This window comes from Heteronotia binoei, chromosome 4, assembly GCF_032191835.1.
Source record: "Heteronotia binoei isolate CCM8104 ecotype False Entrance Well chromosome 4, APGP_CSIRO_Hbin_v1, whole genome shotgun sequence".
Taxonomy (NCBI): domain Eukaryota; kingdom Metazoa; phylum Chordata; class Lepidosauria; order Squamata; family Gekkonidae; genus Heteronotia; species Heteronotia binoei.
Window position 1 is genome coordinate 5651150 of NC_083226.1, and position 23779 is coordinate 5674928.

The 23779-nt window shown below is 42.5% G+C and overlaps 1 protein-coding gene across 9 annotated transcripts in view; it reads right to left on the reverse strand.

Annotated features, from left to right (window-relative positions):
• KCNMA1 (potassium calcium-activated channel subfamily M alpha 1) overlaps nucleotides 1-23779 on the reverse strand; it is an 866219-nt gene that overhangs the window by 120688 nt on the left and 721752 nt on the right. For all 9 annotated transcript variants that reach the window (XR_009555312.1, XM_060236723.1, XM_060236715.1 and 6 more), the window contains one exon: nucleotides 23398-23491. Coding sequence is in view for 8 of the 9 variants with exons in the window: in XM_060236723.1 (XP_060092706.1) it covers nucleotides 23398-23491 (94 nt within the window). In the remaining variant the exon portion in view is untranslated. The remainder of the gene's footprint in view (nucleotides 1-23397; nucleotides 23492-23779) is intronic.

Sequence of the window (23779 nt, forward strand, 5' to 3'; positions counted from 1 at the left end):
TATTTAATGCTGACACAGTTTAGACCTGGACAAAATAAACAGATGAAATTAGGTTCTCACGCAATAAATTTCCTGTTCTTATGGTCTGTGATTTAAAATAGCTTTTCCATCAAATTTATGTATGGGCTAATTGTGAGAATAGTGTTTGACCCCCAAAAATGGTCCTAAGAGGTCAAGGGGTTTTATGGCTGTGAAGTGCAGAAAAATGTAGACTTAAGAAAAATGCAAAAGCAGGACAGAGATATACAATTTAGGTTATTTTAAATATAAACAAAGATAGGATTTTCTGACATGTATAGAAACACACAGGTTACAGAATGCCCCATTGGTTTTTTTGTGGATATACTCTGACTGTGTCCAATATGTAGATAAAATAAAATTTTAAATAAAAACAAGCAACAGTAAGCAGTGTTTTAAATGATTTTAGTTCTACATGCCCTGTTAAATGTGCATTCACCCCATGTTCCCCAAGTATTGTTGACAACACAAATATTTACTGCCAACTTTGGTGATTTTTGATATGGTTCCACCAAGATCAGGATCTGAGCCTTTAATTGTATTCAAGTAGGCATTCATTTGCTTTTGATGGAACTCTTAACATCAGAAGATCTGGGGCTTAGTTCTGAGCCATGCAGCTCACTTAATATCTTGGCACACAATACAACTTTTTTCCATCGTCAGCATCCTCCACCTGTTAGCACTCCAAGGAGCTGTCTGGGGGGTTACTTGAGCAATGAACAGGGCCCCGGCAGTAGGAGGTTGCCTAGGATTCTATAAGAAAAAGAAGAGCTTATCGTTGCTGCTTTAGGGAGAAGAGGGGGTTGTGGGTCACGGGCAGCCTAGGAACTGATCTCCTTGATGAACCAAGGGTGCAGAGAGAGGAGCGAATTCCACATTTTAATCACTCTCTGTGTAAAATAGTATTTCCTTTTGTCCACCCTGAATATGCTATCAGCCTCGTTGTATTGAGTTCTAGTATTTTGAAAGGGGGAAAAAGTTCTGTTTGTCAACTCTCTCCACCCCTTGCATAATTTTATAAACCTCTATCTTGACCCCACACCCTCCCCCTCCCCTAACATAGCCATCGCTTTTCTAAACTGAAAAGTCACTCATCAGCCTTTCCTCATAGAGAAGGTGCTCCCCCCCCCACCCCCACCCCCCCCAATCAACTTTGCTGCCCTTCTCTGTACTTTTTCTAGCTCTGCAATGTCCTTTTGGAGATACGGTGACCAGAATTGTACACACTATTCCAAACAAGGCTGCGATATAGATCTATATGGGGGCATTACAATATAGGCTGTTTTATTCTCAATCCCGTTCCCAAGAATACCTACCACAGACTTTGCCTTTTTCACCGCTGCAGCACACAGGGTTGACACTTTCACCAAACTATCCTCAACACACTTGGGATTTTCCCCCCTCTCAGTCACAGCAAGTTCTATCCCTATTAGCTTATACGTGAAGTGGGGATTTTTTTTGACCCACTATGCCATCACCTTACACTTACCAGCACCTCACCCCTAGTTCCTAATCATTTATGAATAAATGAAATAGTCTTGCCCCCGTACCAATCCTTATCGGACCCCGTAGCATACTTCCCTACATTGTGAGAATTGTCCACAGATCCCCACTCTTTACTAACAGTCATTGAACCAGTTTTTTAATCAGAAAGAGAACCCATCCTCTTATCCCATGACTGCTAAGTTTACTCAGGAATCTCTGGCGAGTCTTTCTCAATGAACTCTAAAAGGTTGGTGAGGCAGGACTTCCCTTTGCAGAAGCCATGTAGGTGAAGAGTAGGTGGAATTCACTGCCACAGGAGGTGGTGGCGGCCACAAGTATGGCCACCTTCAAGAGGGGTTTAGATAGAAATATGGAGCACGGGTCCATCGGTGGCTATTAGCCACAGTGTATGTGTGTATATAAATTTTTTTTTGCCACTGTGTGACACAGAGTGTTGGACTTGATGGGCCGTTGGCCTGATCCAACATGGCTTCTCTTATGTTCTTATGTTCTTAAGATTAAAAAAACCAAAACAAAAAAACCTGGCACGATTGTGATCCGAGGGTGGAAAAATGTTTTTGTTTCAAACAGTCTTATTAGTAACATATGGCAATAAATTTCAATTTCTTACATCATTAATAATTACTTTTTATCTATCCCATATATTACTTTCTACCCACTCCTCCCCCGTTACTTGACACCCGCCGGTGTTATATACTTAAAATCTTAATATTAAAGGTACCCTTAATTAATAAGAACCAAAATTAATATCCTCCTCCCTCTTGTACTTAGTCATTATCAAAAATTGTCCAATGTCCTTTTATTTTCCACTCTTTTTCTACGTATCTTCTGAACTTTTTCCACTTCATCTTAATTACTTCTAAATCATAGTCTCTTAAGGTTCATGTTAACTTGCCCATTTCACCCCAGTGTCATAACTTTTAAAATCCAATCCCATTTTTCTGGTATTTTTTCTTGCTTCCACAACCGCGCATACAACGTCCTAACTTTTTCCACTCCATCTTAATTACTTCTAAATCATAGTCTCTTAAGGTTCATGTTAACTTGCCCATTTCACCATGTGTCATAACTTTTACAATCCTACCCCATTTCTCTGGTATTTTTTCTTGCTTCCACAACTACGCATATTATGTCCTAGCAGCTGAAAGCAAGTATCAAATTATAGTTCTATCTTCTTTTGGATTTTTTTTCCATTTGTAATCCCAACAGGAAAGTCTCTGCAACTTTCTTAAATTCATATCCCGAGATCCTAGAAATTTCTTTTTGAATCATCCGCCAATACTTTTTTTGCCCTTTCACAAACCCACCACATACGGTAGAAAGAACCTTCATGTTTTTTTTTTTTACATTTCCAACACCGGTCTGGCATCTTATTATTCATCTTTGCCAATATCACCCAGTGAGTTGCATTTGAACACGAGTCTCCTAGGTTCTTGTTTAGCACTTAACCCGCTAGAGCCAGCGGAGTATTTTACTTACTTTACTGTAGCCCCCCCTTTTTTGTTTTTGTTTTTTTGCTGAGACTGAAATGTAAGAACAATGTTCTCAACTAGGATAGGCATTAGAGGACCACACTAGGATCCGGAACCATCAAGTTCAAATCCTGACTCTGCCACGCAAGATTGCTGGTGACTTTGAGCCTATCACGCTCTCTTGCCTTAGCCTACCTCACAAGGTTGCTGTTGCGAAGATAAAATGGAAAAGGAGAAAAACAATTGATAAGCTGCTTGGTATCATGATTAGGGAGGGAAACAGGATGTAAAAACTAAGCACTACACCACAATGGTTTCAATGAAATGTGGAGGCTGGACAGTTGTAAGAGACCGCAGAGGCTACTGTTACGCGGCTAACCCTACTGACGTCCAAGCTCTGACAAAATTGGGCTAGTCGGTTATATTCAGGCTTCCCATGAAACATTTACATGCGGATAATTAGAGAAATAAGAGCCCCAGTGGTGCAGAGTGGTAAAGCCGCAGCACAGCGGTTCTAACCTCTGCTAACGACCTGAGTTTCACGGTTAAAACAATTTTATTTGGTAACAAATTATATGTCCTGCATCATTAATAACTTCTTTTAACTATCCCACATATTACTTTCTAGCCATCCCTCCCCCATTACTTGACCCCCGCCGGTGTTATTTACTTAAAATACTAATGTTTAAAGGTACCCTTAACTAATAAAAAATGAAAATTAACATTCTTCTTTTTTTTTCTAAGACTTCATCATTATCAAAAATTGTTCAATGTCCTTTTATTTTCCACTCCATCTTAAAAACTTCTAAATCATAACCTCTTAAAATTCTTGTTAACTCGTTCATTTCACACAATGTCATAACTTTTACAATCCAACCCCATTTCTCTGGTATTTTTTCATGCTTCCACAACTACGCATATAATGTCCTAGCGGCTGAAAGCATGCACCAAATTATAGTTCTATTTTCTTTTGGAAATTTTTCCATTTGTAATCCCGACAGAAAAGTCTCTGCGACTTTCTTAAATTCATATCCCAAGATCCTAGAAATTTCTTGTTGAATCATCCGCCAATACTTTTTTGCCCTTTCACAAGTCCACCGCATACGGTAGAAAGAAACTCCATGTTTTTTACATTTCCAACATCTGTCCGGCATCTTATTATTCATCTTTTGCCAATTTCTTAGGAGTCATATACCACCTGTACATCATCTTAAAACAATTTTCTTTAATACTATGATACGTTGAGAGTTTCATAAAGTTCTTCCACAAATATCCCCAAGTTTCCATATATATTTCTTTATTTACATTAATTGCCCACTTAATCATTTGAGATGTCACTACTTCATCTACTTCATTTTAAAAGTAACATATAGATTTTTGAAATTAATTTTTCATTGTCTCCAAGCAGAACTTTTCCCATTTCTGTTTGTTCTCATCTTATTCCTTCAGTTTTAACATCGCTTTCCACCAAACTTTTTATTTGTTGCGTTTGAAACAATCATATTTATTATTCAACTCTTCGGCAGTTTTCAATTCTATTTTACAGCTTTGTATTTTTAGTTTATACGACACCCTTTTTCCCTCTCCCATCTCCGCCGTTATCCTTATTACTTCCGCAGGCACTGAGGATAGAGAAATGTTACGACCGTTCCTTTGTCATAGATTGCTATTTGATCATGTTTTGCGCGCTTCGGTTTTAATACAAAGGCACGCAAATCGGGGCCCTCGGCGGTAGTTTCTAAAGCATCCGCGCAATTCGATGTTTTGATTACGCGTGTCTTAGACGGTCGTTGTATATAATCGAATAAAATATAATACGCGATCGCGATGTATAACGTTAGACAACCTTGTTACTCTGACTTTTGAAAACCCCGAGATAGGCCCCCTTCTGCGAATTCGGCTCAGCGGCCCGCCACCAATAGGGGAGTCGCCGTTGTTCAAACGCGCCAGCGGGTGCGGGGGGGTCGGCGCAGGATTCTCTTTAAATACGGGAAACCCGAGCACCGTTCTGACGGCTCCGTACCACCATGGCGAATACACCCCTGTCTGTTTTTAATCCTGTGGTCCCTGGAGCACCCGTGAGGAGGAAAACTACAGCGAGGATTCAAAAACCTAGCACCGATTCTGACAAGGAGAATGTACAGCCGGTTCTTGCTAAACGCCTTTTTGCTTCCCCCGAGAAAATGAAAGATGGGGCAGAAATCTGTACACCGAAGCGGAGTAGATGTTTCCAGGATGGTGAGAGTTGTGACTCCGTGAATCCGTCACAACAAGATACATTTAAGGTGGGTAGAACAACATGGGAAAGATGTGTAAAAGGTTGTGTTGTTTCTGTTTAGACTCCTTTTCTCATTTTGTGTGTTTGTGATTTTTAGAAAATTTGTCTCGTGGACTTGTCCGGTGTTCAGACGTCGATTCATACCGTCCTGCAAAAATACGTGGGAGTGTCCGATGAAGACGTTCCACCTGTGGACAAGCAAAAGTCACGTTCTGCGATGTACAAACTGATAACTGCCACCGCTTATTCTGTTCTCAATTATTGCTCCAACGATCTCTCTTATTCTATGTGTGACGGATGCATTTTAGATAGACCCGGACAGAATTCTCATGTATGTTTGACGTGGTCCTCTGCTTTCTACGATGAGAACTTAAGATATGTTTGTCGCAATCTGAATATGAGCCCCGTGTTGTATGTGATCACGGTTATTGCGTGTTTTCTTGATTGTTGTGGTATTAACAAGAATCATGTCATAACATTGGCCAACCTGGTGGAAGGCGTACGAACATCCCCGACCCCCTGTGAACAATTGAGAACGTTGTTTCAGAAATGCCACCAACCCTATGTGACACTTGTTGAGAAATTTCTGCATAATACATTTCAGAATGCCACATCTGTGAATACCTTTCTTTTCCCCCTTTTGTAAATAAATTTTAAAAACTTTCTGTAATAAATGTACATTTTATACATTCACATGTATAAAAATAAAAATGTATTTAGAAGCCGTTGAGTTTGTGCAAATTTTGATACTAAAAAATATTCGATATTAAAAAGATCACGTTGCATTTAGGGAGGTCGCTTTTGATCAGTAAGAGGGAGATTGACGCCGATACGTCGATAGACGTATGGTTTTACCAATAACGCTGAAAATAACGTCTCTGCACCGAGAAAACTTAAAATAGACCGAGAGCTGTTTAAACACAAGTCCTAATACCGACAGCGTGTTTTTCACGGGTTCCTTACTTTAAAAAATCAACACCGTGCACGCTCTTCCCCACATAATCCTGAACAGCTCTTTAAAAGTTCTTTAAAAGCCGGAGCAAGTCTTTTTCTGTAGCGGTTCCGTTCTTATGCCCCGGCTGAAGGCGGGGGCCGTCTCTTCTCTCATCCGATACCGCCAACACAGAAAGTCCTTCTCCTGGTTTGTTTTAATAATGTATAATCATGCCAATTTTTGGCTAATGGCTTTTTGTAAAACACTTTGGGCAACAAAGAAACAAAGTATAAAAATACACTGAATAATCGGACACACCCTGTTATTACATATAAGCTTTTTTCCTTTATTTTCACTTTACGGTGAAACACTCCCCTGTAAATATGACCTATTGAACAGGGTAGGAGTGACGGTGTAAAGGCTGCGGATCGCAATTGTGGGAGGATAGGTTTCTTCGGCGTTTGCTTGGGCGGATTAAAATTAGCTGGGGCAGGTGGGGTAAGAAACGGAGGGAGTCTATCTGATTTTATATAGGAAAGCGGGTGTAATATTGTATAAAGATGGCTACGAATCAAAAGTGCCGAGGGTGAGCATAATGGGAAAAGGTGAGAATGGGGGGAGGCCGGAATCAGGTTGGGGTGCAATAAACATATTACAAAGTAACACACGAGCAACAGCGTTATAGTCCGCTGCCGGATCATGTTAGGGAAAGGGGGGGGGGGGGTATGTTCCTTGTCTATACACGTAGGTAATCCCATCATTCTTTTACCCGTGTTCTTTCGGACGGTACTTCCTCTACATTTCTATGACCGTATCTATTACAGATGCTTAATTTGTCGGCTTCTCGGTTTGTAAGAAACCTACCGATTGGGGGAAAGTAGGTTGTAAAACCGTATCTGTATAGAACCGGCGGTACTGGGGCACGGTTGGAGCAGGCCGACGTATTCATCGGCAGTCATCGAAGAGTCGCTATGCTGAGCGATCTGACAGCCGAGACAAGGCGACTGGTGGATGGCTACTTGCGACGCAACCTGAGTGGTTCGGTGCTGTCTCACAGCCACACGGCCAAGACCCTGCGGAGAGTGGCTGACAAGCTGGAGAGCCGTGAGAAGACATTCTTTCACTCCATTTGCTCCACAGCAATCTTGCCGGAGCCTGGTAGGGCAGACGTCCATTTGAGACGTGTGGCGGCGCAGATGGCATCTGATGGCGGGCTTAACTGGGGTCGAGTAGTGGCGCTGTTTGTGTTCACCGGCACCTTGGCAACAGCGCTGGCTGGGCGGGGGGCTCACGAGGAGATCGGCGGCCTGACAGAGGCATTGGTCATCTATCTGTCTGTGGAGAAGCGTGAGTGGCTGGAGGCGCATGGTGGCTGGGAAGGGTTCTACCGCTACTTCAACAAACACGGTTCTGATTCAATCAGCCGGTGCGATACCAAAAGCAACACTATCATAGCGACCGCCGGATTTGTCCTAGCAGGATTAGCTTTCCTCATGGCCGTGAGATAAAAGTACATCGTGAACTCGAAACTATGAACAAGCGCTATGAAACTATGAACAAGTACCCGTGATGAGTCCGCTCTATATTTTTACAATTTTTATAACGTTGCTTAAATCGGTGTCTAGGCCTGAATGTTTAAATGAAGCACAACCCACCTTGGCAACGTCAAAAAACCAAACAAATGGAAACAAAGATTGTTCAGGTCCTAAGTTTGTATGTTTTGTTAGTTCCATTCTAGAGAACTGAGACGTTATGCTAAAATACGTTAGATGACCTTGCGGTGCAACCGGCGTAACGATGTGTGTTTGGATTTTTACGGTGGGAATTCTAAGCTTATTTCAGTCGAGCACACCACGTGTTTCATACCGTCATATCTAATAGAAAAGTATTTTATTAAAGCGAGAATATACAAAGCGTAGCTTTTTTTAATTAACAACAATCTGCATCCCGACCCACGTGTCTACAGTTCCCCGCGAATGAGGCGTCTTCCACTTTGGTGTCGAATAGGAGGGAAGGGGGGATTGCCGGGAAATCCTGCAAGGGGGGGGGCAGGGTAAGAAATACACGGCGTACATCTTTGTCGTGTTGCGATTCACAAGGATTAGACACGTGTGTATGTACAGAAAGTGTAGCAACGATACATCCGCTTTATCAACGTGAGAAAACAAAAACAAGCGTGCTATTTCCCCCACCCTACTGAAAAAATACAGTTCTTACTATCCGCTTCAGGATACGGGTCTTATATACAAACAGACGTGTGTGTTTTCTCATCTACATGTGGTTGGGACATTCTCGATTCTAATCTGTATGTTTTTCCTGCTTTGCAACCTCTTCTTCTTCCTCCATGAGGGAATCAACCTCCTTTGGAGACTCCGGTGTTTGCGCTTCATCAACCGGGGGTTCCCTCGCCTTTTCCACAGCTTCATCCTTCGTGTCTGCTTCAGAATCTCCAGAGGTATCCTCCATGTCCGCTCCGGAATCACCGGCGGTATCGTGCTCGGCATCTGCTAGGGAATCTTCCTCATCTGAATCTTGAAAGTGTGCTAGACCCCCGCAGTATGGGCAGTGACAGGTGTCCGGCCTCCCTGAGTTGACCGCTGCCACATTCTCTACCTAAAAGTTTGAAGGAAAAAAAAAAATAGTATCCTGTCTCATGAGCGGGCCCCCCACCCCCCAATTCCATACACCTCGGTGTTTTTTTTTTTTAGGCCTTACATTCGGAAAGAGCGCTTTCAAATAGACCGTTTCCTCCACAATCTCCATATTTTCTTGCGCCTTCCCTCCACGTTCTGACTCCTTGATAGAGACGCCATTCTCAGAGAGCTCTGCCTTTTCCCAAGCCTTCTTTGTGGAACTCTCCCACAAAGGGGATTCATTATTCTCCACCTGTGTTGAGTTCTTGAGATTAGAACCACGCTTTCTTAAAGATTTGAGCAACACCAGGGTTAGCATCCCACACATGATCAAATCCTCTAAATCAGCGACTTTGGTCTCTGATCCCTCCGCCGCCTAATTTAAAAAAAAGAAAAGAAAGGGCATAACGCTACATGACCCGCCATCGCAATCCTCCCAGCTTTCCTCTTTTCTCACAACTTACCCGTGCATCTGTTTCTGCTTCCTGGTTCTCCAAACTCTCCTCTTCCATGTTTTCGGGTACAGATTCTAGAGGGGTCTTCTCGGGGGTGGTGTTCTCCGCTTCTATCTCATCACCGTTGCCTTTTCTTGAATGTTTGTGAGGCTTGATGCCTAGGGGTCCCTCCATGTTAGAAAATTTCTCCATGGTGGTACGGAGCCGTCAGAACGGCGCTCGGGTTTCCCGTATTTAAAGAGAATCCTGCGCCGACCCCCCCCCCCCCCCCGCACCCGCTGGCGCGTTTGAACAACGGCGACTCCCCTATTGGTGGCGGGCCGCTGAGCCGAATTCGCAGAAGGGGGCCTATCTCGGGGTTGTCAAAAGTCAGAGTAACAAGGTTGTCTAACGTTATACATCGCGATCGCGTATTATATTTTATTCGATTATATACAACGACCGTCTAAGACACGCGTAATCAAAACATCGAATTGCGCGGATGCTTTAGAAACTACCGCCGAGGGCCCCGATTTGCGTGCCTTTGTATTAAAACCGAAGCGCGCAAAACATGATCAAATAGCAATCTATGACAAAGGAACGGTCGTAACATTTCTCTATCCTCAGTGCCTGCGGAAGTAATAAGGATAACGGCGGAGATGGGAGAGGGAAAAAGGGTGTCGTATAAACTAAAAATACAAAGCTGTAAAATAGAATTGAAAACTGCCGAAGAGTTGAATAATAAATATGATTGTTTCAAACGCAACAAATAAAAAGTTTGGTGGAAAGCGATGTTAAAACTGAAGGAATAAGATGAGAACAAACAGAAATGGGAAAAGTTCTGCTTGGAGACAATGAAAAATTAATTTCAAAAATCTATATGTTACTTTTAAAATGAAGTAGATGAAGTAGTGACATCTCAAATGATTAAGTGGGCAATTAATGTAAATAAAGAAATATATATGGAAACTTGGGGATATTTGTGGAAGAACTTTATGAAACTCTCAACGTATCATAGTATTAAAGAAAATTGTTTTAAGATGATGTACAGGTGGTATATGACTCCTAAGAAATTGGCAAAAGATGAATAATAAGATGCCGGACAGATGTTGGAAATGTAAAAAACATGGAGTTTCTTTCTACCGTATGCGGTGGACTTGTGAAAGGGCAAAAAAGTATTGGCGGATGATTCAACAAGAAATTTCTAGGATCTTGGGATATGAATTTAAGAAAGTCGCAGAGACTTTTCTGTCGGGATTACAAATGGAAAAATTTCCAAAAGAAAATAGAACTATAATTTGGTGCATGCTTTCAGCCGCTAGGACATTATATGCGTAGTTGTGGAAGCATGAAAAAATACCAGAGAAATGGGGTTGGATTGTAAAAGTTATGACATTGTGTGAAATGAACGAGTTAACAAGAATTTTAAGAGGTTATGATTTAGAAGTTTTTAAGATGGAGTGGAAAATAAAAGGACATTGAACAATTTTTGATAATGATGAAGTCTTAGAAAAAAAAAGAAGAATGTTAATTTTCATTTTTTATTAGTTAAGGGTACCTTTAAACATTAGTATTTTAAGTAAATAACACCGGCGGGGGTCAAGTAATGGGGGAGGGATGGCTAGAAAGTAATATGTGGGATAGTTAAAAGAAGTTATTAATGATGCAGGACATATAATTTGTTACCAAATAAAATTGTTTTAACCGTGAAACTCAGGTCGTTAGCAGAGGTTAGAACCGCTGTGCTGCGGCTTTACCACTCTGCACCACTGGGGCTCTTATTTCTCTAATTATCCGCATGTAAATGTTTCATGGGAAGCCTGAATATAACCGACTAGCCCAATTTTGTCAGAGCTTGGACGTCAGTAGGGTTAGCCGCGTAACAGTAGCCTCTGCGGTCTCTTACAACTGTCCAGCCTCCACATTTCATTGAAACCATTGTGGTGTAGTGCTTAGTTTTTACATCCTGTTTCCCTCCCTAATCATGATACCAAGCAGCTTATCAATTGTTTTTCTCCTTTTCCATTTTATCTTCGCAACAGCAACCTTGTGAGGTAGGCTAAGGCAAGAGAGCGTGATAGGCTCAAAGTCACCAGCAATCTTGCGTGGCAGAGTCAGGATTTGAACTTGATGGTTCCGGATCCTAGTGTGGTCCTCTAATGCCTATCCTAGTTGAGAACATTGTTCTTACATTTCAGTCTCAGCAAAAAAACAAAAACAAAAAAGGGGGGGCTACAGTAAAGTAAGTAAAATACTCCGCTGGCTCTAGCGGGTTAAGTGCTAAACAAGAACCTAGGAGACTCGTGTTCAAATGCAACTCACTGGGTGATATTGGCAAAGATGAATAATAAGATGCCAGACCGGTGTTGGAAATGTAAAAAAAAAAAACATGAAGGTTCTTTCTACCGTATGTGGTGGGTTTGTGAAAGGGCAAAAAAAGTATTGGCGGATGATTCAAAAAGAAATTTCTAGGATCTCGGGATATGAATTTAAGAAAGTTGCAGAGACTTTCCTGTTGGGATTACAAATGGAAAAAAAATCCAAAAGAAGATAGAACTATAATTTGATACTTGCTTTCAGCTGCTAGGACATAATATGCGTAGTTGTGGAAGCAAGAAAAAATACCAGAGAAATGGGGTAGGATTGTAAAAGTTATGACACATGGTGAAATGGGCAAGTTAACATGAACCTTAAGAGACTATGATTTAGAAGTAATTAAGATGGAGTGGAAAAAGTTAGGACGTTGTATGCGCGGTTGTGGAAGCAAGAAAAAATACCAGAAAAATGGGATTGGATTTTAAAAGTTATGACACTGGGGTGAAATGGGCAAGTTAACATGAACCTTAAGAGACTATGATTTAGAAGTAATTAAGATGAAGTGGAAAAAGTTCAGAAGATACGTAGAAAAAGAGTGGAAAATAAAAGGACATTGGACAATTTTTGATAATGACTAAGTACAAGAGGGAGGAGGATATTAATTTTGGTTCTTATTAATTAAGGGTACCTTTAATATTAAGATTTTAAGTATATAACACCGGCGGGTGTCAAGTAACGGGGGAGGAGTGGGTAGAAAGTAATATATGGGATAGATAAAAAGTAATTATTAATGATGTAAGAAATTGAAATTTATTGCCATATGTTACTAATAAGACTGTTTGAAACAAAAACATTTTTCCACCCTCGGATCACAATCGTGCCAGGTTTTTTTGTTTTGGTTTTTTTAATCTTAAGAACATAAGAACATAAGAGAAGCCATGTTGGATCAGGCCAACGGCCCATCAAGTCCAACACTCTGTGTCACACAGTGGCAAAAAAAAATTTATATACACACATACACTGTGGCTAATAGCCACCGATGGACCCGTGCTCCATATTTCTATCTAAACCCCTCTTGAAGGTGGCCATACTTGTGGCCGCCACCACCTCCTGTGGCAGTGAATTCCACCTACTCTTCACCTACATGGCTTCTGCAAAGGGAAGTCCTGCCTCACCAACCTTTTAGAGTTCATTGAGAAAGACTCGCCAGAGATTCCTGAGTAAACTTAGCAGTCATGGGATAAGAGGATGGGTTCTCTTTCTGATTAAAAAACTGGTTCAATGACTGTTAGTAAAGAGTGGGGATCTGTGGACAATTCTCACAATGTAGGGAAGTATGCTACGGGGTCCGATAAGGATTGGTACGGGGGCAAGACTATTTCATTTATTCATAAATGATTAGGAACTAGGGGTGAGGTGCTGGTAAGTGTAAGGTGATGGCATAGTGGGTCAAAAAAAATCCCCACTTCACGTATAAGCTAATAGGGATAGAACTTGCTGTGACTGAGAGGGGGGAAAATCCCAAGTGTGTTGAGGATAGTTTGGTGAAAGTGTCAACCCTGTGTGCTGCAGCGGTGAAAAAGGCAAAGTCTGTGGTAGGTATTCTTGGGAACGGGATTGAGAATAAAACAGCCTATATTGTAATGCCCCCATATAGATCTATATCGCAGCCTTGTTTGGAATAGTGTGTACAATTCTGGTCACCGTATCTCCAAAAGGACATTGCAGAGCTAGAAAAAGTACAGAGAAGGGCAGCAAAGTTGATTGGGGGGGGTGGGGGTGGGGGGGGGGAGCACCTTCTCTATGAGGAAAGGCTGATGAGTGACTTTTCAGTTTAGAAAAGCGATGGCTATGTTAGGGGAGGGGGAGGGTGTGGGGTCAAGATAGAGGTTTATAAAATTATGCAAGGGGTGGAGAGAGTTGACAAACAGAACTTTTTCCCCCTTTCAAAATACTAGAACTCAATACAACGAGGCTGATAGCATATTCAGGGTGGACAAAAGGAAATACTATTTTACACAGAGAGTGATTAAAATGTGGAATTCGCTCCTCTCTCTGCACCCTTGGTTCATCAAGGAGATCAGTTCCTAGGCTGCCCGTGACCCACAACCCCCTCTTCTCCCTAAAGCAGCAACGATAAGCTCTTCTTTTTCTTATAGAATCCTAGGCAACCTCCTACTGCCGGGGCCCTGTTCATTGCTCAAGTAACCCCCCAGACAGCTCCTTGGAGTGCTAACAGGTGGAGGATGCTGACGATGGAAAAAAGTTGTATTGTGTGCCAAGATATTAAGTGAGCTGCATGGCTCAGAACTAAGCCCCAGATCTTCTGATGTTAAGAGTTCCATCAAAAGCAAATGAATGCCTACTTGAATACAATTAAAGGCTCAGATCCTGATCTTGGTGGAACCATATCAAAAATCACCAAAGTTGGCAGTAAATATTTGTGTTGTCAACAATACTTGGGGAACATGGGGTGAATGCACATTTAACAGGGCATGTAGAACTAAAATCATTTAAAACACTGCTTACTGTTGCTTGTTTTTATTTAAAATTTTATTTTATCTACATATTGGACACAGTCAGAGTATATCCACAAAAAAACCAATGGGGCATTCTGTAACCTGTGTGTTTCTATACATGTCAGAAAATCCTATCTTTGTTTATATTTAAAATAACCTAAATTGTATATCTCTGTCCTGCTTTTGCATTTTTCTTAAGTCTACATTTTTCTGCACTTCACAGCCATAAAACCCCTTGACCTCTTAGGACCATTTTTGGGGGTCAAACACTATTCTCACAATTAGCCCATACATAAATTTGATGGAAAAGCTATTTTAAATCACAGACCATAAGAACAGGAAATTTATTGCGTGAGAACCTAATTTCATCTGTTTATTTTGTCCAGGTCTAAACTGTGTCAGCATTAAATAATTTGCTAAGATTCTTGCTCTCTCTCACAGGGTGAATATCCTCCCACGTCTGCGAGATATACATTTCAGCACTTGACCTTTTAAGGTCAAATACTTTTGTCTCACTCTGAGAACAGGCACTGAAGATGATAGAAAAATGTTAGGATTTAATGTGTAAGAAAATGCTATATGTTTACAATTAATGTATTAGAATAGGCATCTAAAATGCTGTTAGGTGGCTAGGTAAATGTTAGGATTTAATGTGTAAGAAAATGCTGGGATGGTTACAATTAATGTATTAGAAGGGGCAGCAAAAAAGTACAATCCCACTACGTCAGGCATTCATTTACTGATCAGGAGGTGGGGGCTGGTGTGGGGGAGGGGCAGCTGTTTAATGAGGAAATTGTGGGGGAGGGGCAGCTGTCACTTTTTGATTTCTGTTTGATGATGCGTTGTACGTACTGTATTCTTCTAACCTCTGCCAGGGCTATGGCTAACCCAAGGCCATGCCAGCAGGTGCAAGTGGAGGACTGGGGAATGTAATCCGGTTCTCCCAGATAAGAGAGCTCTGGCTGACCCAAGGCCATTCCAGCAGCTGCAAGGGGAGGCGTGGGGAATCAAACCCCATTCTCCCAGTTAAGAGAGCTCTGGCTGACCCAAGGCCATTCCAGCAGCTGCAAGGGGAGGCGTGGGGAATCAAACCCTGTTCTCCCAGATAAGAGAGCTCTGGCTGACCCAAGGCCATTCCAGCAGCTGCAAGGGGAGGCGTGGGGAATCAAACCCTGTTCTCCCAGATAAGAGAGCTATGGCTGACCCAAGGCCATTCCAGCAGCTGCAAGGGGAGGCGTGGGGAATCAAACCCGGTTCTCCCAGATAAGAGTCTGCACATTTAACCACTACAGCAAACTAGCCTTATTGTTTGCATTTCTGTATTTATACGCATGTCTCATATTTTTTTTTGCAAAGTCTGTAAAACTGCTTCCCTTTAATTGGATGGACCGTGCCAATCTCTGAGCAAATTCTGCAAGTCCGGTTTGGGTTGATGTGGCTGAGAGAGGGTGTGCAGAGGCCAAATTGAAAGAAAGTCCTCAAGGTCATGAGATCCTCCTTGGTAACCAACCAGAACCTTGTCAGACCTTGTGGCTCTGTGGGTTTTGTGTGTGATCAGGGACGCTCGCGCTAATGACCCTTTCCTGAGAATGCTGCTTGTCTAGAGGCCAGTGTCAAGTACACCATCCAGCTGGGAGTGGACAGGGACAAACTATTTGTTTGTTCTCCAGGCCCCTGGGCCCTGTCACAAGCCATTTGCTTCTGCATTAAGGGGCATTGTCTCAGCCGCTCTGGCATTTCCTCCTAACTCTGCGCAGTGGACTCATGCAAGTGCAGCTTCCGAAGCACCAAGGACTAGAGGGACAAGCCACAAGGAACTTCTTCTGGTGCAAATGCCCACGAGGTGAGACGACAGCATGCCTCTGCTTTAAATAACCCGATGTGTGTTTAACACGCTGGTGGATTGTGGACTTCATCCTTGCCAGCCGCTGTTGACAAGCAGAAACTGTGTGGAGTTATAGAGTTGGAAGGGGCCATCTGGGCCGTTTAGTCAACCCCCCCTGTTCAATGCGGGATCAGCCTAGAGCAGGGGTGGCCAAACTGTGGCTCAGGAGCCACACGCAGCTCTTTCACACATGTTGTGTGGCTCCCGAAGTCCCCACCACCTCATCGGCCAGCTTGGGGAAGGCAGGTCTCTCTTTAAATCACTTCTTCAAGCCAAGCCAGTTAGCGGCTTGGAGAATGCATTTAAAGTTAAAGTTGCTTTCTTTCCACCTCCTATTTCCCTCCCTCCCTCCCTTCCTTCCTTCCTCCCTTCCTTCTTGTGGCTCTCAAACATCTGATTTTATTCTGTGTGGCTCGTACATTAAGCAAGTTTGGCCACCCCTGGCCTAGAGCATCCCTGGTAAGTGTTCATCCAGTTGCTGCTTGAGGACTTCCAGCTCATCCCTCCCGAGGCAGCCCACCCCACTGCTGAACTGCTCTTACTGTAAAGCATTTCCCCCCTAATATCCAGCTGATGCCTTTCAGCCCATAATTTAGACCCATCCTTGCGAGTCCTCTCCTCTGCTGCCACCAGGAACAGCTCCCTGCCCTCATCTGAGTGACCCCCCTTCAAATCCTTCAAGAGAGCAATTGTGTCCCCCTTCAATCTCCTCTTCTCCTCTCCAGACTGAATGTTCCCAAGTCCCTCAGCCTTTCCTCCCGGGGCTTGGTCTCCAGGCCCCTGATCATCCTCGTCACTCTCCTCTGCACCCGCTCCATTTATCTGTTTTAGATGTATTTATCTGTTTTAGATGTATTTAAATGGTTTTAATGGTTTTATGAATGTTTATCTGTTTTAGATGTATTTAAATGGTTTAAATGGTTTTAATGGTTTAAATGGTTTTAGATGTATTTTAAATGGTTTATGAATATGTGTGTTTGATGTGTTGGTATGTTTGTGGAAGAGCACCTCATTTCGTTGCTCTCTTTTTGTTGAGAACAATGACAATAAATCTATCTATCTATCTATCTATCTATCTATCTATCTATCTATCTATCTATCTATCTATCCATCCATTCTTGGAGCTGCCAGAATTCTGTTGACTTGTCACCACGCAGAACAGCAAATACATATGTGTGTCCAGGCCTTGAATTCAGTGGCAGCTCACAGGAGCACAGCTCCTGAACCTTTCTGAGGGTTTCCCCTCCTACTTATCCCACCTATCTATCTTGTCCACTGAACAGTAGGTTCAGCTGCATTACAATCTCTGGATGAGCTCCACCACCTATTTTTCTACAAAATGACCCCTGTGTTTGTGTATGTATATGTATGAGTGTGTGTATGTACCAAAACACAATGAGCTTTTTCCCACACAGCTTACCGCGGAGCGAAGTCCCTCCTCACCGCGCAGCATCTGCTCGGATTTCCCACCAACTGCTCCGCAGAAGCCGGAAGTGCCGGGCCTTTTGTGTCGCAAACGTAAATCGCTAAAACCCAGTTTACGTTAATGATGCAAAAGTCGCGGATTTTCCTGCTTCTGCGGAGCAGTTGGTGGGAAATCCGAGCAGACGCTGCGCGGTGAGGAGGGACTTTGCTCCGCAGTAAGCCGTGTGGGAAAAAGCTCAATTTTAAAAGTTTCAATTTAATTTAAAAAATTAGAGGTTTGGTAAATAAAAAAGTAAAACAACCAAAAAAAGAACAAAGCTTGAGTTTAGTGGCACCTTTAAGACCAATAAAGTTTTGTTCAAGGTATAGACTTTTGTGTGCAAGCAGACGTCTTCTGATCAATGCAGCTACCCACCTGAACCAAGAAAGAAACTTTCATAATGTATACCCTCCATAATGTATACCCTCCAAGATTTCTACTAATATATACAAATGTAATACATGAAATATACCTTTGATGGGAAAAAAAACAAGCTTACTTCAACGACCTCTCTTCATCAGTGGTCAAAGGTGAATACAATTTCAGCCAGGACTGAACATCAAAACCAGTACATAACACATTTGAATCCAAGTCTGGCCTGCACACTATAACAGAGTAGTAAACATCATCTACCGAGATTTTGGTATAGAACGTCAATGAAAGATATAAGCCGGGGTCACACCACCTCCCTTTCCAGACTGTGGTTGCTTTTGGATACGCTCTGGTGGGTGCAGCCACAAAATGGCTGTCCTAGGAAACGAAGCCAGCTGCAAAAAATTCTGTCATGGCTTACTTGTCACATAGTGAAGATTCTTGTGCTGTGGTGGTAGTGGAATACATTAAAAGGGAACTGGTTCCTGGTTCATTATTCTAAGTTTTTTAAAAATGTGCCAGAACCATCGTTTAATTTGATGTCTACTGTTTACACTGGAGGACATAGAAAAAGTTACAACCGTTAATGGCTAGAGTGATTTGACCCAGCAAAGCCTGCTTGGTTCTGCTAATTAATACTGTTGAAAGCATTTGGAAAAAGGTGTGGCCTCTAAAATCCCATCCCCCCCCGCATTTAAAGTGCTAATCATAAGAACATAAGAAAAGCCCTGCTGGATGAGATCAGTGGTCCATCTAGTCCAGCATTCTGTCTCACATAGTGGCCAACAAGTTACTCCAGAAGGCCAACAGGGAAAAGAGGCTGAGGTCTTTCCCTGATGATCCCTCCTGCCATTGGAATCAAAGCACTGCGAGCTCAGTTTCAGTTAGTAAAATGGAGGATGTTTGTACCTGGACACCATGAGTCAAGATCTGGTGTCCCTATTTTGTGTACTGTGGAACAGTCAGACAAGAACTATTGGTTCTCCATTGCATCTGAGTGCAAAGTACCCAATTCAGATCAAAACTGTGGCATGTTTGGAAAAGTGGCTTCAACGTCTCCTCCATGTATACCTTTTTTCTAATACAAAACTATTCAGGGGCACTATTTGGCCTAGTGGGAGATCTCACGTGTGTACATGTGTAAAAATGGTAAAGGTGGTCCCCTGTGCAAACACCAGTCATTTCCGGCTCTGGGATGATGTTGCTTTCACGTTTTCCTGGCAGACTTTTTACAAGGTGGTTTGCCATTGCCTTCCTCAGTCATCTACACTTTCCCCCCAGCAAGCTGGGTACTCATTTAACCGACCTCAGAAGGATGGAAGGCTGAGTCAACCTGAGTCGGCTACCTGAACCAGCTTCTGCTGGGATCGAACTCGGGTCGTGAGCAGAGGGCTCCGACTGCAGCACTGAAGCTTTACCACTCTGAGCCATGGGGCTCCTGTGTACATGTGTGCATTACCCTTATTACAAAGAAGAATGAAATGATTGCTTTTCAATATGACAGACAGATGAAGTAATTTTTGATCTCAATAAGCAGAGTTTTTTTTTAAACAAATGATGGTACAAATGTTTTTAAACAGATTTTGTAAAATAAAATTCGATGTTGTTTAATATTTTTTGCTAAATCATACTTATTCCTGCAAGAAAAAGTATCAGAAACTGAAGATCAGAAAAGCCTTAACAACAAAAAAAAAAGTTTCACTTAAACTGAAATTTGAGGCGTCTGTGAAAGTTTCCTGCCTGTACAAAAGTCTGAGGGCAGTTTCTCAGGGACATTTCACTCCCTGGAGTGAAACTGAATTTGGAGGTTTGTACTCAAGCCAAACTCTGAATGAAGAAAACGTTTCATTCAGGTGAGCAACATATCTGAGAGAATGCCCATTAACCTTCAGTTTAGGCCCTCACACAAATAATTAGGTAGAGGAACACAGCCATTATGTTGCAATCTCCACCTCTGTCTTTCCTTATTTAATTAAAAAGGTGTCCTCTCTGGGTTCAGATGTTTTACTATGAGGAAAGCCTAGGTACTTTCCTCGCCAAATGATTCAGTCTTATTTTAGACTGGATCTGGGATATGAAACGATACCTGCTGTCGTTGACAATGGTTGGTTGCGTGTGGCGTTGGAGAAAGGCTGAGGCTGGCTTCCGAGGAAGGGTGAATCGAGTCCAGGGAAGGAAGCAAGACAAGCAATGTGGTTCTGGTGAGTCCCCCCCCACTCCTTGCCCAACCGATGATTAGCAATTCTGATGTGTTACTGAGCAGACAGCTCGAGCTCGGGATGAGTAATCTCCCTGAGCCCCTCTTCAGCGGGCCATGAAAGCCTGCTCCCCTTTGAAAATTCTCCCCCCATCATGCAAGCTGACACAGGCATGCTTTTCAAAAACCCACAGCCAATCTGTTGATCATTACTTATTTACAAAGGCCTTCGGGCAGAAAGTCCTGTAAAAACCATCCTTGATACCGTATACACTGGCTTTTTCGGCTTGTGGAAGAGGGGAAGTGGGGGGAAGTCCCCCTAAGGCTACCTCAAACCATCACTTTCTATTGCGCATAAAATGTACCGCAGAACACTAAAGTATTTAATATATATGGTATAATATATCTACAGGAAAGGCATTTGTGTAGAAGTGTGTTAGCCTGTATTTGGTAATTTGATGTTTTGCTGAAGGCGATGACTTGAAAAAAGGCTGCACCTAGCGCCGAAGACCTGTCATCTCGGTACCCAAGAGCCAGCAGAATAAAGAAGTACCCTAAAGCAGCAAAACTTTGACACAGCTTTGAAGCATATGAAAACAGTATAACTCCCTAGAATTATTATGACTCCCGATCAAAGGAACGAGGCACACTTTACATAGCAAACAGGGACAGGGCACTTCCCTCCAAATGCTGCTCCGCTCTCTCTTCCCTCTGACTCTCTCCCACTCTCCTTTTCTTTTCTTTTCTTTTACTTTTATACTAAATGATCAGATGATGAAGGAAGAAGTGTGTGCATGTGTGTGTGTGAGGGGGAGGATACCATCCCCCCCCCATTTCAGATGGATAAACCTAATATTTTTGGCCAGGGGAGATGTGAGGATAAAGCCGAATCCAGTCGCACCTTTAAGACCAACCAAGTTTTACTCAGAATGTAAGCTTTCGTGTGCTCTAAGCCCACTTCATCAGACAGTAGTCTGGAACGGCAAGCAGTCCTAAAGACAGAGAAAGTGGGCAGTGAATCGGCATGCAAAATCATGGAAATGTCCCTTAGCAGATTAAAAGAATCACAAGCCGGGGCCCAGCGGCCTAGCGACTGCCAGCCTGTGTCCACTGGGCTAAAACAACAAAAACAGTAATAAACGCCAGAATAGCAGATAGATGTCCATTAAGTATCCAGCAATAAATGAGAGTCTGCTCTAGGTTAAAAGGAGGGCATAAGGTTCTCAGAGGCTTCATTTAAAGATGTAACACACGTATAAAAACATGATTCTTTTAGTCTGCTAAGGGACATTTCCATGATTTTGCATGCTGACTCCCTGTCCACTTTCTCTATATTTAGGACTGCTCGCCATTCCATCCTGCTGTCTGATGAAGTGTGCTTACAGCACACGAAAGCTTCCATTCCGAATAAAACCTTGTTGGTCTTAAAGGTGCGGCTGGACTCTGCTTTGTGCTACTGCTTCAGACCAACACGGCTGCCCACCTGGATCCATCTAAATTTGAGGATAAGTAAAATGAAAATGAGAGCTTAAAGACAACAGGCATCATCAAAATTTGGAAGTCTGTTGTGCGTCCATTTTACTCTTCCACCTGTGAACGAACATGCAAAATAGAGGCTTGGATGAGCTACCAAGAAGCCAGGGAGTTTTCCCCCCCTCTGAGCAATCTGCTTGACAGTAGGCAGGGTGCAGCCGGACACAGTTTTCCATTTGGGCCTTTTGGTCCAGCAATCCTAAATACCAAACAAGGTGGCCTGGAGAAATGCTTGTGGGATAGGACGGGGTATAAATGGAAAAATTAAATTAAATTAAATTAAACAAGGATGAACCCTAGTTTGCAGGGGCAGCAAAGAAGAAATGGATCACTTTGTAGGCATAACCTGGAAGTCTGATTTGAGTAACTGTAAATTCAGAAACTCTGGTAGATGGATTCCCACTGAGTGAAACTCAATGATTTCAGAAACATATATATTTTAATCCCAAAAATCTGCCAAAGAATATTGCCGAAAGTAAGATACATTGTGACTTTGGTGCCTCGTCCATAGGGGGCCCCATGGCGCAGAGTGGTAAAGCTGCAGTACTGCAGTCCTAAGCTCTGCTCATGACCTGAGTTCGATCCCAGCGAAAGCTGGTTCAGGGAGCTGGCTCAAGGTTGACTCTGCCTTCCATCCTTCTGAGGTTGGTAAAATGAGTACCCAGCTTGCTGGGGGGGGGGGGAGTGTAGGGGGACTGGGGAAGGCAATGACAAACCACCCCGTAAAAAGTCTGCCATGAAAACGTGAAAGCAACGTCACCCCAGTGTCGGAAATGACTGGTGCTTGCACAGGGGACCTTTCCTTTCCATAGGGGGAGCAGTTGGATGATGATGAAGGAAGACAAAGATATTTCAAAAAAGATTAGTTACATTTTTAGGTGTGGTGTGTCTGTGGATTTCTAAACTGTGATGACCAGATTTTGCTAAAAGTGACAATCAAAGCAAATTCGGAGATTAACTATCTGAGGATTTAAGAGTGCTATAGGCACATCTATCGCTTTATATAATGTTAATATACATCTATAAAAGGGTCCTCTTCAATATCAAACAGAGAAATTTTGCTTTGGATCTGTCTTATAATAATCAGCCATATGGGAAGGAACCTGATTGACCCCTGTACATCTAACAAAACATGGGTGGGTGAGGGGATCACTAACAAGTAAATTTACCTGCCTTCCCAGAATCTATACTCCTTTTTTTAAAAAAAATCTGCTGTTCATAATTAATATCACTTTCATCTCCAGTAAAACTGCATTCGTTTTGAACTTTGCTTTAGCATGTACATAGATTATCAGGTTTTTTTTTAAAAAAATAATCAGTCAAAATCAATGAGAGGAAATTTGATTTCAATCGACAGGATAAAAGGAAGGTAATATTCGGTTCATTTTTGATTGTGATGATACATCTCACATATGGCCTTAAGTACAGAAAACAGTCCTCGGAGGGATTCCGACAAAAAGAGAACCGCCTCGGGCAAACTAACCACACAAGTTCTTCTGATTGGTTGGCGCTATCATTAGTGCCACTGCTGTTTAAGAACTACACACGGACAGGCCCCAGTGACAGCCCTGACTTTAAAGCCTATGTATTTTTCAAACGGCTTTTCAAACTGTTTTTCATGACAGATTTTTTTCCAGCTCTATCATTAACTGCTGACAAGCTGACAGAATAAATACTTCAGCCTTTCAGAAAGCATCTAACAATCTTCTTCGTTCCCCCACCACCTTGCCATGACCCCCCTCCCCAATATTTTTTCTACCAAGGGAGGAGGGTCGGTTGAGAAAGGCAGGAGACAGAGAGAAGGAGATAAAGACATGAGTTGCGTCGAGCCTCACCTCATCATCTTGGGCGAGGAGTTGGGCGAATTCCTCATGCCTCCATTTCGCTGCTTCTTTTTGGGCGACAGCGTCGAGGGCTGCTCATCTTCAACTGGAAATACAGGCAACTCGTGAGGTTACGGACCCCCTCAAATCAACACATTTTTTAAAAAGAAAACAACACGGGAAATTTCCAAGAACACACACGCAGATTCCATTCACACACTGTTACTTGGTTGCTATCTTGTTTTAAGTTCAAAGACCAAATTAATGTTAGTCAAAGAGATCAATTCGAAAGGGAGGAAGGGGGGTGGGGTGGAAGCAGAGCATTGGCTGAAGTTTTGAATATGGTCTCATATTTTAGTGAAGTCTTATTGTCAGTTAAGCTGTGTTTTTTGAA